This window comes from Aplysia californica, unplaced genomic scaffold (assembly GCF_000002075.1).
Source record: "Aplysia californica isolate F4 #8 unplaced genomic scaffold, AplCal3.0 scaffold00015, whole genome shotgun sequence".
Classification (NCBI taxonomy): Eukaryota; Metazoa; Mollusca; class Gastropoda; order Aplysiida; family Aplysiidae; genus Aplysia; species Aplysia californica.
In genome coordinates, this window is record NW_004797285.1 from 321,737 (window position 1) to 342,817 (window position 21,081).

General features: G+C 39.1%; 1 protein-coding gene across 1 annotated transcript; it reads left to right on the plus strand.

The window, feature by feature from the left end:
- The first annotated feature begins 131 nt into the window (after window positions 1-131).
- LOC101858760 (pachytene checkpoint protein 2 homolog) lies at window positions 132-19,257 on the plus strand. The gene is made up of 12 exons (XM_005090278.3): window positions 132-253; window positions 5,808-5,949; window positions 7,452-7,617; window positions 9,632-9,811; window positions 10,680-10,770; window positions 12,119-12,255; window positions 13,067-13,153; window positions 14,267-14,373; window positions 15,051-15,204; window positions 15,997-16,109; window positions 17,284-17,353; window positions 19,043-19,257. Exons 2-12 carry the CDS (start codon window positions 5,822-5,824, stop codon window positions 19,133-19,135), a joined length of 1,326 nt encoding a protein of 441 aa, XP_005090335.1. The 5' UTR covers window positions 132-253; window positions 5,808-5,821; the 3' UTR covers window positions 19,136-19,257.
- Window positions 19,258-21,081: the final 1,824 nt, after the last annotated feature.

Sequence of the window (21,081 nt, forward strand, 5' to 3'; positions counted from 1 at the left end):
CGAATCAATTTTTCCCCCGGAAGAGGAAACTTGTGAAGAAGACAGTCGTGCGCATGTGCATCTGGCGATGTTTGTTTTGGTGAGAAACAGTTGCGGGAAGTTCAAAGCAGAGAAGCAGTCTCATTTGGCCTAGATTTCTAGATCTAGATCTAGATTAGAAGATATCCAGATCTTATAGGCCAAGAAGTTATTGTAGGAATCTAGAATCTAGATAAAAAATATTTATTAAGGAAAATCTGGAGAAAACTGAAAGGTATTTCTACCATGTGCCCCCCTCTCTCTGTTCTTATTCTCTGTTCTTATTCAACCTATTCTGTTTCCACCTTGGACTTGGTCCGACTTGGACGTTTGAGTTTGTAGCGTGAGACTTCTTGGTCTTGAGAATGTGTGGTCCGGCAAGAGTGGCATATTAATATTGATCTATTAAATTATTATCTAGCCTAAATTCTAGATCTAGATGATCGTATAGAGACTACTAGATTGTCTAGATCTATAGAATGGCTAACCAAGCTCCTAGTCTTTCAAGAGAGTATCTTACGGTAGTAATCTACGTAGGCCTACAGGCTACAACAACGGTAACCGGGCACCTAGATATCTAGATTATTCTAGATCTAGATTTATATCTAGATCTAGAGATATAGATCTAGATTCTAGATCTAATCTAAATCTAGATCTAGTCTCAGTATCTATGTACGCGGTAACCGGAATGAAAATTAATCTATAGATATCTAGATCTAGAATCTAGATCTAGAGATCTAATCTAGATCTATAATCTAGATAAGATCTAGATATATAGATCTAGATCTAGATCTAGATTTAGATCTATTTGTCCTGTGCCTTCACTTGCTGAAAAAAGGGTAAATTATAGAAACCTTCCCTTCTCATAAAGTAAACTTTAAGCAGGGTATTCTAAATTTTGTAGCTTTTTACTTTTAGGACCCTGAACCGGATTTTTGGCATTAAAAGTGTCGCAAATGGTTAGTTTAGCCTAGCCTAGATACAACTAGATGTTACAGCACTTTATTTCACTGAACCCCCCTACCCGCCCTACTACACTCTACACAGCTATAACGTACTCGCACATCAGGGGGAGACCCCCTGAAACCCCCCGACTATAAAAGTATGCATTATCCAAAAAAATCCTAAAACTAACTAAACTAAGCCATTAAAAAAACCTGACACGACCTTATTATGCGGCCTTAATTCGTATACAGTGTAACTCGGATTCAACGAGGTCACCGGGCCTGACCTAAAATCTCGATGAATCCGAGTGTTCGTTATAGCAAACATGGGGTTTGCGTAGATAATTACAGGCACTGAGCAAGTTATGTATAATAAAGAGAAGTCACAAATACTGCCTGAAATGCCCGCATAATATGAGCTGTGTAAAAAAAAAAAGACCGATTTGTTAAAAAGCATTCCTGTGTCATCTCGATTGTTTACCACAAAGCTGTGTAGCTGTGTAGATCCTAGCATAACGGCAACTTTTTATTTCATAGACAAGCGCACAGTTCATTACGAAGATCTACGCCAAGACTAGTTTATTATTGTAATAATGATCAGTTGCCGAGGGAAAAAAAAGACTGACGCGTTTGTATCTGCGACGTTCAACGCCCGGATCACTAGTGCCCCCCCCCCCCCCCCCCCCCCCTCCCCGACACATGCACACAGTCACATGTGTGCAGGCCGCCCATCCGACCCCGACACACGCCAGAGTAGACATGTGCGCGAGCCAACAACGCATGTGTTGGTATGAAAAGGGCCGCTGATTGGTCGCATGCATTCGTCTAAGTGAATAATATGGTTCACGATGCAGGTGCAATGGATGGTTTCTGAGAATAGATAAGTTCGTTCTGGGAGAAAAATGAGCGAAGCCACGTCTGCGGGGGCAGCTCACCCTGGAAGCGACCTCGTTGAATCCGAGCTCGCTGATTTAAGTGCTCGTTGAATCCGGGTTATTTTTATTGATTTTAAAGAAGAAAAAAAATGGGGAATCTATCTCATCTCGTTGAATCCGAGTTCTAGTTGAATCCGAGCTCGTTAAATCCGAGTGCCACTGTATCCGACGGCACTAAAGTGGTGAAGGAGCTGACTTCCGGTAGTGGATGTGACGCGAAACGGGAGTGCTTCTTTAAAAATACCAAAAAAAGAAAGTGATGGTTACAAGCGTCTTGTCCGGCTCGCCATTGTGACCAGTCAGTGAACCTGCGTTTGTGCCGGTTAGGGTCACCAAAGTTCATTCAAAGTCTGTACGCTACGAAGTATAGGGCTGCGGAATGGGGGGATTAAATTGATTTAAAAAAAAAGTACAGTTGGGGGAGGGGTGGGGATGAAGGCAACACCGGATATAAAAACTGAACTTGGAGTTCTGAACTGCCCTGTTACTCTGAGACTACTTGCCTGGTTACTGTGTATGTAGATATTGAGGCTACCCGGTTACTGTGTACATGACACTGAGACTACGTGCCCGGTTGCCGGTTACCATGTATGTAGACACTGAGGCTAGGTGCCAGGTTACTGTGTAAATAGACTCTCCGTTTGAAAAAAAGTTAAATTTTCACTTTCACTCTTGACTTTGACTTTGGGGGTCAAACAATTTACAATAAATAAGAGTATAAAATTTGGCCGGCTCTCTTTCTCTGAATGGTTTCCGTTCTCGAGATTTGTTGGTAATTTGCGAATTGAGTGGCCTGCGTGGGCACATGTGTGTGTGAGTGAGTGTGTGTGTATGTAGCCGAGGCCTATATTCCTATAAGGTGTGAACGAGGTGTAGGGGGAGGGGGTGTGGAGGGATTTTATTTTTGTTTACATGAAGGATTTTAGTGTTTGCTTTTGGGGTGACTTTTCGCAGTACCTTTTGAAAGCATTTTCAAATGAAGTATAATAGTCTGGGAACGTTGCCCCAACCACAACTGAAGTATCTGAATATTCAGACTTTAAAAAATCTCTAGATGTAGCTCTAGAAATTGAATTCGATGCAAAAAATGCTTCTTCCCAGTCCTCGCAGAATGAAAGATGACGCCTAAATCGTGCAAATAACCAAAAAATCTCGAGAACGGAAACTGTTCGGAAAAATAGAGATCTGGTTTATTTTCTCGAGCGTTCGGAGAAATAGTCTCTTTGATAAAAAAATTTTTCCCCCTGAAAACTAAAACTTCACTTGTTTTCAACAAGGCTTGCCCCCTGCGACCTAACAAATACAAACATTTTGATGATTTGCTCTTAGGGTTGGTAGGCTTCTATCTCTCCGTATCGGAACGCACATCAAAAAGTAATCGTTTAGAACCAGAAGTAATCGTGGGTGTGGTCAAAACTAGTATCCCCAAACAGGACCCATATTCTTAAGTAGTACCCTTTTTTGTACTGAAGTGGCTATTCGGACTCGAGTCCGAACAGCTGCTGGAGGCTATTCGGACTCAAATTCCAGTGCGCGTGCGCAATCACCTGTTGTACCGTAAGCGAGGTCTATACTCAAAAGAGTCCGAATAGTCTCCCGTTGCTATTCGGACTTTAAACTACTGATAGGCTATTACACTGCGTTTCACGACTACAAAGAGATCAAAATATGATATTTATAATCAGTCTTTATAAGACAGCCGCCCTCTCTCTCTCTCTCTCTCTCTCTCTCTCTCTCTCTCTCTCTCTCTCTCTCTTACTTTTTCTCTCTCCATCTTACTTCCCCAGGCCCGCCCCACCACCTTCACCCCCCTTTTTTTTTGTGCATAGATCTATATTCCCTCCCATAACATTGCCCTCTGCCCAGCCCTACTATTAAATTTTCCTTTGTAAAGAAAAGACCACGGTTTGCACTGGGTCACCACGGTCGGCGCCCATTTGTTGTAAGTTCCTTGGCCAGACTGTAGAAACTGAGGAAGGCCAAGGTCGGATTGCGGGGTACGGAAGACTGAGCCAAAAATGTCTCAGTTTCGTTAACATTACGTAATAAGCCGCCAACCCCTGTTGGAAAACTGTGGCAAATTGAATTGCAGGTATCGATTATAACGTTTTAATTCAAAGGATCGATCCTGGATCCTCTAAATTGCCTTTATTTTAATACAAAACAAACATTACACTGAGCTGCATAAGTACTCGTAGAATTTGAAAGTCAGTCTTACACATACGCGTAGTCTTACTTTGTTTTGAATTGGGAGGACGTTTTTCTCAAAAAAAGACGCTCCATGTTGCCGACTGTTTTATAATGTGTGTTCACTGCAGATGCGGTTTTCGTGAAGAAAAAAACATGTTTACAGTTCATGCCCATATCAAGAACACACAAACAACACAGTTGGCTGAGTAGATTTGTGTCTTACACAAATTGATGTGTAATCTGACAACTGGATCTTGCAACTTATTTTCACATTCATTTGACATCTTTTGACATGGAGACTTTTACCGCAGAGCGGGGACGAAAAGGTCTTATCGACAATGGGTTTTGTTTTAAACTTGCATCACTCAACAAGCATTTCGTAAGGTGGAGGTGCACAAACAGGAGTTGCAGTGCGACTATCATCACCGATGTCAACCACACTGACGTGCATAAAAGAAGCCAACACAATCACGAATCTCCATCAAAACATGAAAAGGAAATGCCGGAAGCCCGGATGACATTAAAAAGGAAAGCGACAGAACAGCCCTGTGAACGACCAAATAAACTTGTATGCATAGCTGTGTCATCGATGTCTACCATTACCACCAAAGATGTAGAAAATGATAAAGCCGATATCTAAATTTGGCTCAGTCTTTCAGCACCTCATATGAACCTTCTTTGAAGTCTATATCAACAGGATTACATTTTTGGCTCTGTTTTCTTGTACCCCAAATTGTTTGTCTGCTTCACACCCGGTAGACCTAGTGATTCCGCACGCGCATTGGAGTTTGAGTCCGAATAGCCACAGAAGGCTATTCGGACTCGAATTCAGACTCAAGAGTCCGAATAGCCTCCTGCGGCTGTTCGGACTCGTCCGAATAGCCGCGGCCTTTTTGTAGACCGTGCTCTTTTGTGTTGGTTACTGTCTTGTAACGCCTCTAATCTTAGGCTATGACCTTGTTGTGTTGCTAGTGCCAATAAATTTTACTAAAACAAAATAGGAAGGACTTCCATAACGAGCGACCACCCCAACAAACTGTAATACTGGGTGCCCATTGCGGATGGGGTTGGGTCGATTGCCCGACTCGTCATCTGAAAACAAACTATTTTTTACAAACGCGTTTGCTTTTGAGGTGACGGGTTGGGCACGATTGGCTTGTGCCATGGTAGCCACTTTGGGCCCTCAATCTGGCTAGCAATTTAAGGCCTCGACCCGACCCAATCCCCCAATGGACACCCTACTATAACAATAATAAAGAAGAGATGCCTGACCCAACCCCTTCCCACACCGTTACCTCGAACCCTCTACTCTGTTTCATAATGAAGTGGTCGCTCATTATGAAATTACCCTCATGAAATATTTCAAAATCTATTCATCTGTGACAGAAATGAAGTTGAATTCGTGTTCACAATTCAAGTAGAAAATGGACAACTAGTAGCTAAGTGTGGGACAGGAGAGTAAAGTAAGTAAAGGAATACCTAAAAAAATTATACTTAATTTTATATATATACATTTGGTAAATTTTTACGTTGACTCCGTCCGGCACACAGACTGCTTTGGGGTATCATACTAGGGTATTTTTTGCTGCAGCACAGATAACACATTATATTATATATAGCAACTATAATTGTCGCTAATGTAAATCATTTTCAAGAAAATTTCAAACATAACTCTGCAAAACATCTAATTAAGGGGTAAAATTGGCCCTTTATTCTACAGGTCAAGCAAAGGCAATGGATAGCTGCCAAATTCTTGCATTACAGAATGCCTTACCTGTGCCTCCAGATGGGCACACTGGAATGAATGGAACGACTATAGACTGCTCATGTTATCATGTAGAAGTTTTGCAGAGTCCGTACAGGTAACAAAACATTTCTTTTAATTTTGAGTTATAATAAAAGCAGTTAGTTTGATGGTGCCAGTGGTAGGTCTTTTCATTTCTTTCCTCTGTTGTATTTATCTGTCTCTTATTAGTCCCTGCTTTAAATGACCATTATCGTGTCACTGTATCTGAACAGACAGACAAACAAATGTGATGGGAAAAAGATTTTACAGGAAACATTTTTACATTAACCAAAAACAAGTTGTAAATTATTAAACCTTTTATAGCTTAAGACATTTTATATTAGATTTGGCGCTCATGGTCTAGAGGTTACGATGTCCGCTTCTCATTCACTAGGTCCTGAGTTCGAAACCTGACAGGGACGGAAAATTTTCTTCTCTAAAACTTTCTCCTTTCACCTCATTTCCTGCTCTCTACTATCGCCACTTTCTGCCCCCTCCTCTGGGCCCTTGACTCTTTCTGCCGCTCAACTTTTCTACTGGTACTCTTTGGCTCTGTTTTACTGTTGTTTTTCAGCCACTCCTCTGATCTTAGGGTAGGTAAAATCTACACCTAGCCTTCTCGGATAAGAGCGAAATATCTCAGAGGTCCTGTGTGCAAATTGCACTCATTAAAGATCCAAATATGAAAAAATTAAAGTTGTAATCTCAGTACCCAGATAACTAGATTGCAAACAACTAATTAATTATGCACATTTCAATTAAAAAGCCACAAAAAAACATGGCTTTTTGATATATATATATATATATATATATATATATTCACCTGTCCTCCATTCTGTTAGAACAGTTACAGTATACAAATCTATATTTACAAAGGGAAAAAAATTAAAAAATGAGGGAAAAAAAAGGTTTTGAATGTTTGATTATAATTATCAACTCAATGCACAATGAGCCTAGAGGACATGTCCTTACCCCCCCCCCCCCTTACATACCATAAAAATATGCCTTAGAACATTGCATTCATGTTGATCTAATGTGCTTGTAAGTTTATTGTTGTTCTTCTGCTGTGTAATTTATAAGTATACGCCTACTTCGGATGCATAAATCTGCGGCAGTCTACGTCTGTGTATAATCTTCATTCTGATTCTGCTGAAAACACTGTTACCGACCGATCCTTTTTCTTCAATAAAAACTTGCCAGTCACTGGAGATATCTAAACATTTTCTTCTTCAGTGAATGGCCCAATTTCTCCACCACATTATATACATGGGGGCTGACCCAAAAATCAGTGCTATAGGTTAGCATGTTCCCGGGTTACCCCATGGCTAGAGTGAGCCCACCTCGTTTTTGCACTGCTGGTATGGAGCGTCTGGTACATGTGTTGCTAGAGAATGCTGGAATGGTGTTCAGAAGTAAGGAACTGAACCGGCTACCTCTAAACTACGAGTCCAGAAGCTTAAGAAGGCCATAGATTTCAGAAATGTCTTTTAATATTGAGAAAATTAAGTGACAAGATGATGCTGGTATTAGTAATAAATGAAAACTGCACTAACAGATGACTGGGATTTTTTTTTTCAGCACCGTGCGAGCTTGCATCTTAAAAGACAAAATCAAAGCTTTGCTAATAGCCAAGAAAACGGCTTTTGGTGACTTCACCATTGAAGAATTTCCTGATGAATTCTTGAAACAAAATGTGATATCGGTCTCATTGCGAGATTCTGAGCTTCCAGGAGTGGAAAAGAAGGTTAGTTATGTACCTGTATTGTTTTGATGTAATGGCAAGTGTGGACTAGATACATATAAAATTTATATTTTACAATACAGATATGATGTGACTCGTTTTGTGCATTGTCTCAGACTCCCGACTAATGACAGAGAGAGATCTTTTATTTGCAATACATGTATTATTGTGTCCAATAGATGAGATGCACACTATTTCAGAGTAAACCATATCATGTGTATGTGCATCTATTTCCTTTTTGACCTTCATGCAAATTAAAAGTTTTCTTAAGTTGAAGAAAGAAAGATGTGGCAGATATTCATGTGTGTGTCTTCCAATACCCTTTTATCTCTTGTCAGTATACTGCTGCTATCAGTCATTAACAGTTGTATCTGTGGTCTATAGGTTAGCTTGTCGAGCTTGTGACCAAAAGGTCATCAGTTCAGACCCATAGGTGGTCTGATATTGTGTCCTGAGGAAAGACACTGTTAATATACTTAATTTTCTTTGCTTTACCTAAGTTGGAATGGTTACCTGGCTATAAACGGGGAAAGATCTTGTGGGTTTGTTAACCTTTAAACGCTTACGGTTTGCTTGTGCGGTATACCTCCTGAGAAGCCAATAATGTTTCTGAGTTTTCTAGAGGATTGGTGGGGTAATAATAGTTGTAAAGCCCACAGCGCATGCTATTACACATAAGTGCAGTTATGATAATGATGTTGTTGTTGTTAGCGATCCAGTAGCATCTGAGCATTTAACTCTTCTGCATGATGCCATTCTGTAATAGCTGCATGTCTGTTCTAATTGTTGCCTTGAGGAGTAGAGGCAGTTAGATGTGTGGGGTAGCTTGGGAAGAAAACTTCCCCTTAAATCAGTTAGTTTTCTACAGAAGAACATGATGTTCCACTGTCTCTGAGGGATATTAGTCACATAGTGGGCTGGCAGCAGACTGCTTATGATAATGATAATAATAATTATAATGATAATCAATGATTATGATAATAATAATTATTTTTATCATCAACTTTATCGTGACCATGCGTCACTGTTTTAGCTATATTTGTTCCTGCTGATGGAGAATTGCCTTCCACTCTGCACATGAAGCCACATTGGAAAAATGCTTTTATACTTTATGTCCAATTTGACTGGGCAAAGAGGAGGCCTAATCTTTCTTTTTATGTATATCAATCAGTTTAAGCTTCTTGCCTTTTTTCCATTTTTATCTGTCTCTGTTTCTTTCTGTCTCTGTCTGTATGTCTGTCTGTCTCTCTCTCTCTCCCTCCCCCCCCCTCTCTCTCTTTTTCTCTATCTCTGTCTGTCTCTCTTTGTCTGTCTGTCTGTCTCTCTTTCTCTCTCTCTCTCTCTCTCTCTCTCTCTCTCTCTCTCTCTCTCTCTCTCTGTCTGTCTGTCTGTCTGTCTGTCTCTCTCTCTCTGTCTGTCTGTCTGTCTCTCTCTCTCTCTCTCTCTCTCTCTCTCTCTCTTTCTCCCTCTCTCACTGCACTCTTATCTAGTAGCATTTCTGTACAAATCTTCTACAATCTTCTTCTTTTCGATCGCATCACACTTGAAGTTTAGTATCTGTCATAAATTGGGCCGTCCTGCTCAGTTCATCTGTCTGCCCGTATAGCTTCTCTTTAGCGTCAGTGGGGTTGGCCACGTTTCCTGTCTCAGGGCCCTGTGTGTCTTGCAGTGCTGAAGGATGTGTTCAACAGTTTGGTCCGCCTCTCCACACTGGCATTTTGGTGATTGTCCTTTTATATTTGTAATCAGGAAAAGGCCGTAATAATGTTGCGAACTTAACTAAAACTTGTGGGTGGTTGGCGGGTGCTCTGATGTAGTTTGCTTCTTCTTTCCTATGAAACGTCTATCATCCTTATCTCTCCTTCTTTTTTATGTTTGTTACTCTCTTGTAACACCTCTAATCTTCTGGCGGTCATATCACCTTATGCAGTTGCTAGCACCGTAAAACCTCTACTAAAACTTTAAAAACCCAAAAATTTTATCAAGAATTCACTCCTTTATTTTGTCTTCTGCTTAGGTGATTGATCTGACCTCTTGTGAGCTTCAAATTCACATTTACCAAGTTCATACAGATGGTGCTGGTGCGGAGGAACTGGATGAGGAAAATTTAATAGCAGCTAATCATTGGCTGTTGCCTTCCTCCGACTTCCAGGGCATGTGGGAAAGTTTGGTGTATGATGAACCAATCAAGACTCGGGTTAGTTTACTATTATCATCATCATCATTGCCTTTCTCACGCAGCACGAGGGTATAGGCCACGAATAAACGCTTTCCACCTTTCTCTATCCCTGGCTAGCCTCTTGATTTTATTCCGTTCTTCCCACTTTTTTGTACCTCAATTTCTGTGATAACAATATTTGTTCCCCCGAGCTTAGCTGTTTCTGTCCAGGCTGTATCCAGTGTGTTTCGCTGACTCCTAGTATGTGCAGCCTGTATCAGTGTATGTCTTTATCTCTTGTGATACTTGAGAACTCTTTCCTGCTGCATACATGGTGTGAGTATTCCACGACGCAATCCGGAGAGACTTGTCTTCGTCCACTGTCCTTCATTGTTCTTGCTGATGCAGAAGCTCCTCCGTCTCCCAAGATCGAAAAATAAATAACTGTTTGTCCATATTTCTGTAACTCTGTTTTTACTGGGTCGGGTAGTTGGCCCTCCGCAAACTGGTATTTTTCGGGAGACGAGACCTATGCACCTTTAGTCATCTTTTACGACATGCAGTATCACGGCAGGTGTATTCTTTACTCCCCCATAGGGTCCCCCCACCAGCAGAGGCGAGTTTACTGTTTTATCTAGTGACTTATTTTGTGGTGGTTGTAAAAGCATCACAGGTAGATCTAACTTTTCTCTGTCCTGCCTTTATTTCTGTGTGTCCTTTCGCCTGTACAAAATTGATTTGAATGCCAATAGAAGTTTTCTTAAACAAAGAGAAAAAAGAATGATGCTAATGTTTTGGTGCATGTGTATTCTGAGGCATGTTTTAGCTTTTTTCAGTACGTTTTCATCCAGTATCGTCTGACCTTTTTTCTCGCCTTCTTTCTCAACATCCTCTATTATTTTTTCAGTTATTAAACTATGCCAGTACAACGTTACTCTTCTCAGACAAGAATGTAGACAGCAACATCATCTCATGGAACAGAGTTGTCCTTTTGCACGGTGAGGATTTGTACAGCTTGAAAGACTCAAGATTGGGCCTTTTCTTTTGAAAATCTGAGTCAGGGATGCCAATGTTTGTTAAACGGCACGTTTAGTTTTACGGAAAAAAAACCGAGACTCTGCTATGCCTCTTTTGCAGACATTGCATTGGCTTCCTGCTGAGAAAAGAATTGTGTACAAGTTGGCCACCCTATGTCACAAATGCTTGAATGATAATGCGCCATCATATTTATCGAATATGTTGAGACTGTACATTCCAACTCGCAGTTTAAAGTCATCAGCTGACAAAAAGAAATTTCTTTTACCATCTATGATACTTAGAACAATGGGTGAAAGGGCATTTGAATATCAAGGACCCAAGAGCTGGAATGCTTTGCCAAGTACTTTAAGAGAGATAAAATCTTTTGATTCGTTCAAATGTCAGCTGAAGTCATTTCTGTTTTTAAATTAATAAGATTAATGTTTTGGGTGATTTTCATTTGGTAAGGTCAGAACACGTGTTATGTTACTGTTGTAGCCTACATTGTATTGTATTGTAAAGCTCTCAGAGCCTGTGTACTTTACTCAGGGTTGAGCGCTTTATAAATGTCATTTTATTATTGTTTTTGTGTTTCTACAATAATATTTTAAAAAAAAGTATTTCACTTTTCTGCAAAAATGTTTGAGTGGGTGGTTGGCGGGTGCTCTGGTGGGTGGGGTTTGCTTCTTCTTTCCTATCAAACATCTATCGTCCTTATCTCCCCTCCTTCTTTTTTGTATTTGTTACTCTCTTGTAACACTTCTAATCTTCTAGTGCTCATATGACCGTATGCAGTTGCGAGTGCCATGAAACATCTACTAAAACTAATCTTCGGTACTTATATGACCTTATTGTGTTTCAAATGCCATAAAACACTTACTAAAACTAAAAAAATGTTTTCGGATGGTTGTATGGCTTCACTGGTGGGATCGTCTTCTATACCAGGCTACTTCTTTGTGGTTGTCTTGATTATTTCCAACATTTAAAGACCCCTTTTGTATCTATATGCTTGTCTTCACTCAAACTAAAGTGAAAAAGTGTTTGCGTGGAAAATTGTCTCATACTCACTCCAAGTGTTTTTTTAATGTTTGTTCCCCAAACTTTAAAGGTTTGCAACATTTTTCTTCAATTATTCTGTAGTTCCATTTATTTTTTCCCCACTAACAACTTCGGAGCTTATCCCTTTCTACAATTCTGCATTTCTTTGTTTAATGTGTACATGCTTGAGACAAGGTGGGAACCCCAGTCTTGGAAGATATTTATTGCCATTTATTTTTCAAAAGAATTAGATTCATTTCCGAGACAACTTTTCCCACTGACCTCTGGCAGGACCACCTGGCACAGGCAAGACATCGCTGTGCAAAGCCCTGGCCCAGAAGCTGTGTATCCGCTTCTCCGACCACTACAGTCATGGCCAGTTGGTAGAGATTAACAGCCACAGTCTTTTCTCTAAGTGGTTCTCCGAGGTAGGCTGCTCCCTCTTTTTATTTTTAGCACGTGACAAAGAAAGAAAGAGCACTGGGCCATATTAATAATAATAAAAAAAATTGTCCTTTCTATATGGCTAAAACAAAGAGTTCACCCCCACATCACAAGTGCCTAAAAACACTTACTGAAACGAAACTGAAAGTGGTATAAGCTCATTGTGAAGATCTCACAATGTAATCATATTCCTGTATAAGTTCGATTTGGTAAGGTGAGGATGCTTCAGTATACTTGTAATTATCAATTTCCGTTTGGGCCGGGAACCCAAGACAACAAGATAAAGAAAAATTAAATCGATTAATGCGGAAAGCATGCAAAATTTCAACATCTACATTCCTTTCCTTGGATGAATTGTACATTACAGCTTACACTAAAAAATTCGTTCCATCTTTTTGGACAATAAACATCCCTTGTTCCCTCAAATAAAAATATCAGTGAGAAGTAAAAGACCTAGGCTTCTGATCTGTAACGAAGAAAAATACAGAAGGTCATTTTTGCCATCATCCATCAAAATTCTTCCATCTTAACCATCTTGTTAAAAGTTTTCTTATGACCGTAGAGCATGCAACAGAATGACGTTGAGTTAATATCAGAATACTGAGTATGTATCTAGCTTAACTTAATATTGCTCATATTAATGTTAATTTATTTATGCATGTGACTGTAAGCCTGCTTGTGTGTGCATGTTTGTGTGTGTGTGTGTGTGTGCGTTGGTATTAATGTATGTGTATATGGATCTGGACAATACAGATTTATCTTATCTTATCTTATCTTATCTTCCTTTGTCTTCAGAGTGGTAAGCTGGTCATGAAGATGTTTCAGAGGATCCAAGAGCTGATGGATGACCCGAAAGCTCTAGTCTGCATCCTCATTGATGAAGTGAGTTTGTCTACCCTAGAGTATGGAAATCCTGAGTCTTAACCACTTCTTTTTAATAGAGCATTTCATTCACTGTACACTCACTGTGTGACTCTCATGGTGTAGAGCTGTGGTGTTCGCCTCTCAGTCAAAAGATCCCTGGATTGAGACCTGCTGGTGACAAAAAAATTTTGTACTCTAGTCCTGTTCTGTCATCTGCTTTCATCTCTTCCCCCCTTTTCCCCTGCCCCTGACTGTTCAACTGCTACCTCTGACTCCTTTTTACCACTGTCTTTCAGTTACACCACTGATTTTAGGGTAGGGAAGAACGAATGTCTAGCCTTCTCAGATAAGGGTTAAATATCTTGGAGATCTTGTGTGCAAGTTGCATACTAAAAGATCCCTTTGTGATCCTAAAATCAATAAGGGTAGGCTTCGGTTTCCATCTGAGTAAAATGCACAATCCATTCCTATCAAAGCTAAGAATACTTTAATCAGTATAAAGTAAAATACAGAATACCTTCAAAATCACAGTGTGGCTGATGAAGGCAAGGGACCCTACGAAGTAGGAAATGCAGTGTCATCTGTAAATATCAGTTGCACTACAGTTTGAAGAACCAGCAGTTGATAGCCTGTGAGATCTAGCAAAGGAACACAAAGAAGAAAGTTCACTGTACACTCATATTCTATTACTGATTTCAACTCTTTAAAAAAATGTGATAATATAAGTCTGCAGGTTGACCGCAGTGAAAAATAAACATCACCTGTGAATAAAAAAAATCATACAATAGATAGGAAAGATTCAGTACTTGTGTTTTGTCTTGGGTGCGCATGTTCAGTGAAAAGAAACCCAGAAAAGGTTGCTGAAAAGCCTCAACACAATAAATTTTCACTTGACTTTTTGGGCAAAATTTTTGTGGCTCATTGTGTGCCTGTGTGTTGGAGAAGGGGTTTTGCCAGTAATGTCAAATGTAAATCTTTTGTGTTAAGGCTTTTCTGGATTTTCTCATATTATTAGGTCTCTTGCTGCTTCAGTAGTTTTTTTATATTCTGTGCAGTTGGACTTTTATATCTTAGCTTAGTGTCATTTTGTAATCTACCATCTAATGGTGCTGGTGTGTTTCTATTTTTCAGGTGGAAAGTTTGTCTGCAGCCAGGAAAAGCTCCATGAATGGCGTCGAGCCTTCAGACGCCATTAGAGTCGTGAATGCTCTTCTTACGCAACTGGATCAAATAAAAAAGTACAGTAATAGCCATACTGTTATTTCAGCCAGTAACTTTATTGTAACATTTCTTTGAAATCTTGCTTTATTCTCTATCAAATTAAAAATGACAAATAATGTCAATATTTCCTTTTGATATTTCAATCTGTTACTACTATTTGTCTTGGATCCTTGCACAATTATGTTTTTCAGGATCAAACTGAAACTGATGTTGATGGTTCAGTTAGCAGTTTTGGTCAGTAATTTTGTTTCTTCTTGATCTCATCACACTTGAGGACAGGTATCTGCTATATACTTGGCTGTCCTGCTAAGTTCCTTCTGATGGCCAGCACAGCTTCTCCTGCTATGTACATATGGGGTTGGCAAAGCTTCTTTAAATTTTGTATGTTTTTATCTGTCAAATTAGAAACTAATTTAGCTCCCACAGTTCATTTTGTTATTTTAGAAAGTTTGACAGCTCAATTGTTAAAGTTCCTTGAAATCTTCTATTTTTCAAGATCAGATTAAAAAGTGCAGTAATGCAGATATGTCCTTGAAATGTTGTAAGTTTTATTTATTCAGGGAGGTTTAAAAAAAAAAGAACTAAATACTTCCACAAGCACTCTTCTTCTCTGAATCTCTCTGCTGTAATGACTCAGGAAGTCCCAATGTCTCGTTATTTTTCTCAATTTTATTGTGTTTTTTTGTTGTTTCAGGTACCCCAATGTCCTCATACTGACAACATCCAACATAACTGGGGCAATAGATCTCGCCTTTGTTGATCGTGCAGATATCAAACAGTACATCGGGCCTCCTTCCACTAGAGCGATTTACTCCATCTATTTGTCCTGTATGAAGGAACTCACTAAGGTAAAACTACGATTAACAGGCGTTTGATGGATGTTGAGATGTGGTCAGGTCCATCTTCTTTTAATAATAATAATAATAGATAGCATTTGTATAGCGTAAATCCCCAATCAACAACAAGCTCTATACGCTTCACAATCTATAATATTACCCCAGCAGACCTGAGAGCATTCTGAAACAACCTCAACTTCCTGGTAAGCATACAGTGATGGACGGATACCCATTCCCACCTGAGTGAAGTGAGGAAAATTTATGTTAAGTGTCTTTTCCAAGAACACGATATCCATTACAGTAAGCAGACTCACTGTATAATCAAAATATCATCTGGTTGCTATCAGAGTACTGATTATGTATCTCTAGCTTAACACTATTATCGTTAACGATAATTTTACATTTATATTATGGGTGTGATTGTTAGTCTGTTTTTGAGTGAAAGTATATTATTAATATAATATGTGTAAGAGTACAGATGTGTGTAGAAGAGAGAAAGAGGATGTGTGAGGGTTCGGGCATGCATGCATGTGTGTGTGTGTGTGTGTGTGTGTGTGTCTCTGTGTGTGTGTGTATGTTAAAACCCCAAACCAGTGTGCCAACATCTAAACAATAAAGATTTATCTTATCTTATCTTACCTCTTGGTTATCTCTCTTTTGTTTTGGCCTTTTTCTCTTCCTTTTTCTTTCCAATTTTATATTTCTGTTATAGTAGTGATGAGCTTCTCTTTACTTTGCCAACAAAAAATTGCTGTTTGTTTTTTTATAGTTATTTTTCTGATCCATCTTCCTCTGTCTCGACAGCGTGGTGTGATCAGCCCTACTCATCAACTCCTTGACATTCGAGCTCTGGAGGTCACCCGCTTTATTGAAAACAGTGCCACTGTCTACAGCTTGAAGCTGTACAACATTGCCAGGTTTCTCTTTTGTCTTGTGGTCCTCCAGTGCTTGGTCTCCGTTCCTGGACACTTTTTAGATGGTTAGGCGGGTACCTGGCTTATACCCAGCAAAGAAATCCTTTTTACTTTTTATCTTCTTCATAAGAGGAAGAGATTAGTAATGATAATACCAAGCTCACTTTCAGGAAGGAGCCCCATAACTGTTAAAAGACATTAAGGTCATGGCAACAATCACAGACCTATTACTGTGTAGCATACACTGTACAGAAAGATTTGAAGAGCTTTCAATATTTTCATCATGATATGGAGGACACAGGTGCTCATTTGTTTTTGGGCATATAGACGTATTGGTATAATCTTAAAGCTTGTTCAGTTGTCTTGCTTTAGATTTTTAAAATATTAATCTTGAATAGACCTAGAGAAGTAAAATTAGTGAAAAATGGCCACCAAAGTTTAGACACTCAAAGCTTGAGTGTCCTTAAAAATATTGTAAATTTTCATTTCTTCAACCTTTGACCAATGTTTTTCTGTGAACACAAACATAGATTTGTTTTTTTTTATGAACTTAAAAGGTGTTGAGCTGAAAAAGAAGAAAGAAATTGAGTAAAAACTTCCCAACAAGCAGAAAAAAATGCAGCTTTTAAATCTTTCACCATTCTGACAAATGCCTGGCATCACGATGACACACATTTCTTATTTTCAAAAATTCAAAACTTAAGAAAACTAATATACCTATCACATTTAAAAAAACTGTGTATAGGTTTATAGATGTAGTAAAAAAAATGAAACTGTCTTTGGTTATTTAGCTTCCTTCCATGAGTATGTGTGATGTATTTGGTAATGTGAATGGCATTTTAGTGTTCATGTTTGTCGAAAATTTTTACATGTATTCACTCTATTTTTAAAATTTTATTCTTTCTTTATTCATCAACTTATTGTTATTCAAACTACTAAGATTATGCAGACACATATATTGTAAATTCTAAAGTAGTGTTCTTTTCACTTTTCAGTATTTTTAATTGCCTATGTATTATTTCTCAACTTTTTTGTGCATATTCGAATTTATTTTTTAGTCTTCCTCAACTGCTTGTGCTTTCCAATGTTTGCATGAAAATTTATTCTATGCTCTGCATTGAACTGTACTGCTTGAAATATTTTTTAAACTTTCTTTCCTTTTATTTTCTTATTACAGTAAGAGTCAAGGATTGAGCGGCCGTACTTTGAGGAAGCTTCCTTTTATGGCCCATGCACTGTTTTTAAGAGTATGTATATTGAGTAATACTGATTGTGGGAGTACTAAGTTTGATGTAGTTTTTCTTTGTTTTGTTTTTTTAGGGGGGGGGGGGGGGGGTATGATGTTGACAGGGGATTTACAGTCTTTAAAAAAAATTGAATAAAAAAATTTTGTTTATTTTTCTAAATTTCTCAGAGCTTCATTTGTACTCGTAAATGCTTTTAGTTTGCATCACCAAGCTCGTTTCTTTTATTATGTAGCGTAAACGTGGTGCATTAGCCAATCCTTCTGATTCTTTGCTCAGTCACAATAAGATCAGCTTTTCCTCTTTCAAAAGGTGTAAAATGTTTGTACAGTATTATCCACTTATATTGACATCCGATTTATCAACATTTTGACATATCGACATATTTTCCAATTACGAAATTTTTCCTTCAGTGTCTTCACTAAACAATTTCTGCCCACTCTGCTTTATCTACATGCTTCCTGGGTACCTAGTGAAGCCCATGAACATAAATGGGGGAAAAAGCCATGCTAACGGTCAACGTATTAGTTCTTCATTAAGTCCGTGTACCCGCCAAGTAGCCTATATCGACACACCAGGCTTTAGTAGGTCATGTAGGGCCTACACAGTGTAGTCGTCAATGCAGTACGGTGCCTCACAGACGTGAGTGTCTCGCGCGCTAGGCATCATCTCCCTACCCCCACTCCCGAGATGTACTGATATGTTGTTGTTAGCGATCCAGTTGCATCTGAGCGTTAACTCTTCTGCATGATGCCAATTGGTAATAGCTGCATGTCTGTTCTAATTGTTGTCTTGAGTAAAGGCAATTAGATGTGTGGGGAAGCTTGGGAAGAAAACTTCCCCTTAAATCAGTTAGTTTTCTACAGAAGAACAGATGATCATTCTGGTGGTGTATTTTTGACTTTTGGGGTTTAACTTTAAATTGCAGGCCTTTTAAAATAGCGATAAAGTTTACAAAGATGATTTTTTAACTCAAAATATGCAAAATGGCAGATAAAAAATGGCACAAATGGAAAGATCAGTTCATTTTGGAATAAAGTCTTAGGCTAGGGATTATTTTGCATCGATCGTTCTGCACAACTCCAAAAGTATACATGACTCGAACAAGGTGAGCACTCTGTACTCAACTGTACAGAGCTGAACCGCTGGTTGTGGGGAGCAGTACGACACTGGCAGGGACAGGGCTATGTGTTTTTGTCGAAATAATGACAAATCTGCCTGTATAAAAGGCAACAAAATACTGATTAACAATGATATCAATCTGGGGGAAAAAAGGCTCCATATCTATGTTATTGTAAACATTACTCTGTTAGTGTGTAGATGTTTTATTATCTGTCAAACATGGGGTTGCAGCCAATTATTAGTGAAATTCGCGGAATTTGATTATAATTTCCAAACAGCTATTTTCTTTAATATTGACTGAGAGGTAAAAGAATGGTACCAAAATTCTCAGAAAACATAGGTCTTTCATATATGGAACAAATAACTTTGTTATACAGCCACTTTGAAAATTTACTTTCAGGAACATACTTTTATTGACTTCAACATAAATGGAGGGGATGGGTCGAACATTTTGCCAAATCTCATTTTGCTGGCATTGGTGCCATTTCAATTCAGTAAACTTTTTCGTTCGAGCCAGTTGATAGCCCCAGAGAAATTTCCATCATTGCATTTCTGGGTTTTCTTTTCCAGGGTAGCCCAGTGACGCTTGAGGAATACTTGGAAGCTATGTCCAGAACAGTTGACCACCAGTTCAAAGAACGAGAGGACTTCAAAGACCATTGAGCCGAAACTAAAGTTACTTAGAGTTTGGGAGAGCGTTTGTGGCTTGTGTGTAACTTATGCAAGATGGGTGTAAATGTGAATTTCAACATCACTGCTATGGGGGATCGCAATTTAAAAAAAAATCATGTGAATTTGTTGCCCGATTCTACGAGGTAGTGTGGTTGTAGTGTAGTAGGTTGTGTTCTGCGAGACTAGCTAGTACTTGAGACATGTTTCATTTCGCTACATGTAATAAGCAAGTAACAGGTTTGTTACAACAGTCCCTTCACATTGCTCAAAGAAATGTGATGAGTTTTCACAGAACAAGTGCCTTACACTGTTTGGATCATTAAAAAATTTGTATTTTGTACTTCTATGTCAAAATGAACATTGTTGCTTCGTGAACATCAAAATGCTGAAACTGAAAGTGTACACTTGAGCTAGTCAATGAAAAAGTGATAGATGAAAGTCTAAAAGAAAGGTTAGAGTATAGTAGTATTAAAGCTTTGTCAGGGCGAGAGGTCTGTTAAATGTGGATTGGTTTTTTGTTTTGTTTTTGTAAAGTGTTTTACGGCGCTCGCAACTGCATAGGTCATATGAGCGCGCGGGACACACCTAATATTTTCAGTTGGTAGGAAATTTTGAATTTTGCCCGGGTGGCGGCCGAAGCCTACTCTTATCGATTTTAGACCACCAAGGGATCTTTAACGTGCGCAACTTGCACACGGGCCCTCCGAAATTTTTCGCCCTTGTCCGAGAAGGCTAGGTGTAGATCTTTCCTACCAGAAGATCAGGGGTGTGGCAGAAAGACAGCAGTAAGGAGGAGACAAGGAGTAGCAGTAGAAAGGCTGCAGAAAGAGTCAGGAGCCCAGATGAGGGGGCAAAGGAGGTGAGGGGGTGGGGGCAGACAACAGAACATTGTTAGTAGAGAGCAGGAAAGGAGGTGAAAGGAGACAATTTTAGAGAAGAAAATTTTTTGGTCGCTACCCGGAATCGAACCCGGGACCTTTGAATGAGAGGCCAACACCTTAACCTCTAGGCCACGAGAGCGTGGATTGATGTGAGGAACTTATTCTGAGGTGTTAAAGGTCATCAAATGAAGAACAAAGTTTTGGGTGATTGGAGTTGGAGGGAAATTTTTGTATGCGAAAAGGTAAGACAGGATAAATGTGTTTCTTGTATCCGATACTCGTTTTGAGAATTCTAATTCTAACTGGTTGTAAAGCATTGCAGGTAGATTTTTTTTGTGTTCTTGTCCTTTTTATCTGAATTTTGTTTGATTTGTACAAAATGGCATTGCTATTTGAATGAAGTTGTTCTTGGTCCAGTTGACTGTCGATGGGATTTTTATCTCACTGAGATATTTAATTAATTTAAATGTTGATGTCAATTGTCCTCCAGTCTTTTATGCACTATTCTCTAAACTTCATGGCCTGTCTCCATCGATATCTCCCCTCCCCTCATTCTTTAATCTTGTCAGAAGAGGAAGCGATTCCATTTTTCTAGATAGATAAACCCCAATCACAATTTTTGCTGATCTGCTTCTTTTGGTCTACCATATCCTTTTCTGACTAATAGTCTTCAGTCTTTGAGCTCTTACTTTTTCTATTGTCAAGTTCCTTAGGCCGTGTGTCCACCACAGCAGAAATTACCCAATTTTTTTGTTAGGAAAAGGCAACTCGGCCTATTCATCTCCGGCAAGTGTGTCCACTAATGTATGGGCAGCTCCTACAACACAGTCATTTTTTAATATCGGTCTATTAATAGTCAGGCGATCAATGAACGTGCACATAGACTTTGCTAATTTTGAGGTGCCTATTGTGAATATGACAAGCTTTTTTTTATCCAAAGTGAAAATAGACCTTTTTTTAGCAGTGGCACACACCAATGTCTTTTGGCGGCAGGTGTTGCGTGGTGTTGATGAACACATCCAAGCGGAATCTTCACCGACTGCTAATGTAAAAACA

Coding starts and splice junctions, on each gene's coding strand:
- LOC101858760 (XM_005090278.3), top strand. CDS start 5,822: ATGGATAGCTGCCAAATTCTTGCATTACAGAATGCCTTACCTGTGCCT. Junction 9,812..10,679: donor ATGAACCAATCAAGACTCGG/GTTAGTTTACTA, acceptor TTATTTTTTCAG/TTATTAAACTATGCCAGTAC. Junction 12,256..13,066: donor TCTCTAAGTGGTTCTCCGAG/GTAGGCTGCTCC, acceptor CTTTGTCTTCAG/AGTGGTAAGCTGGTCATGAA.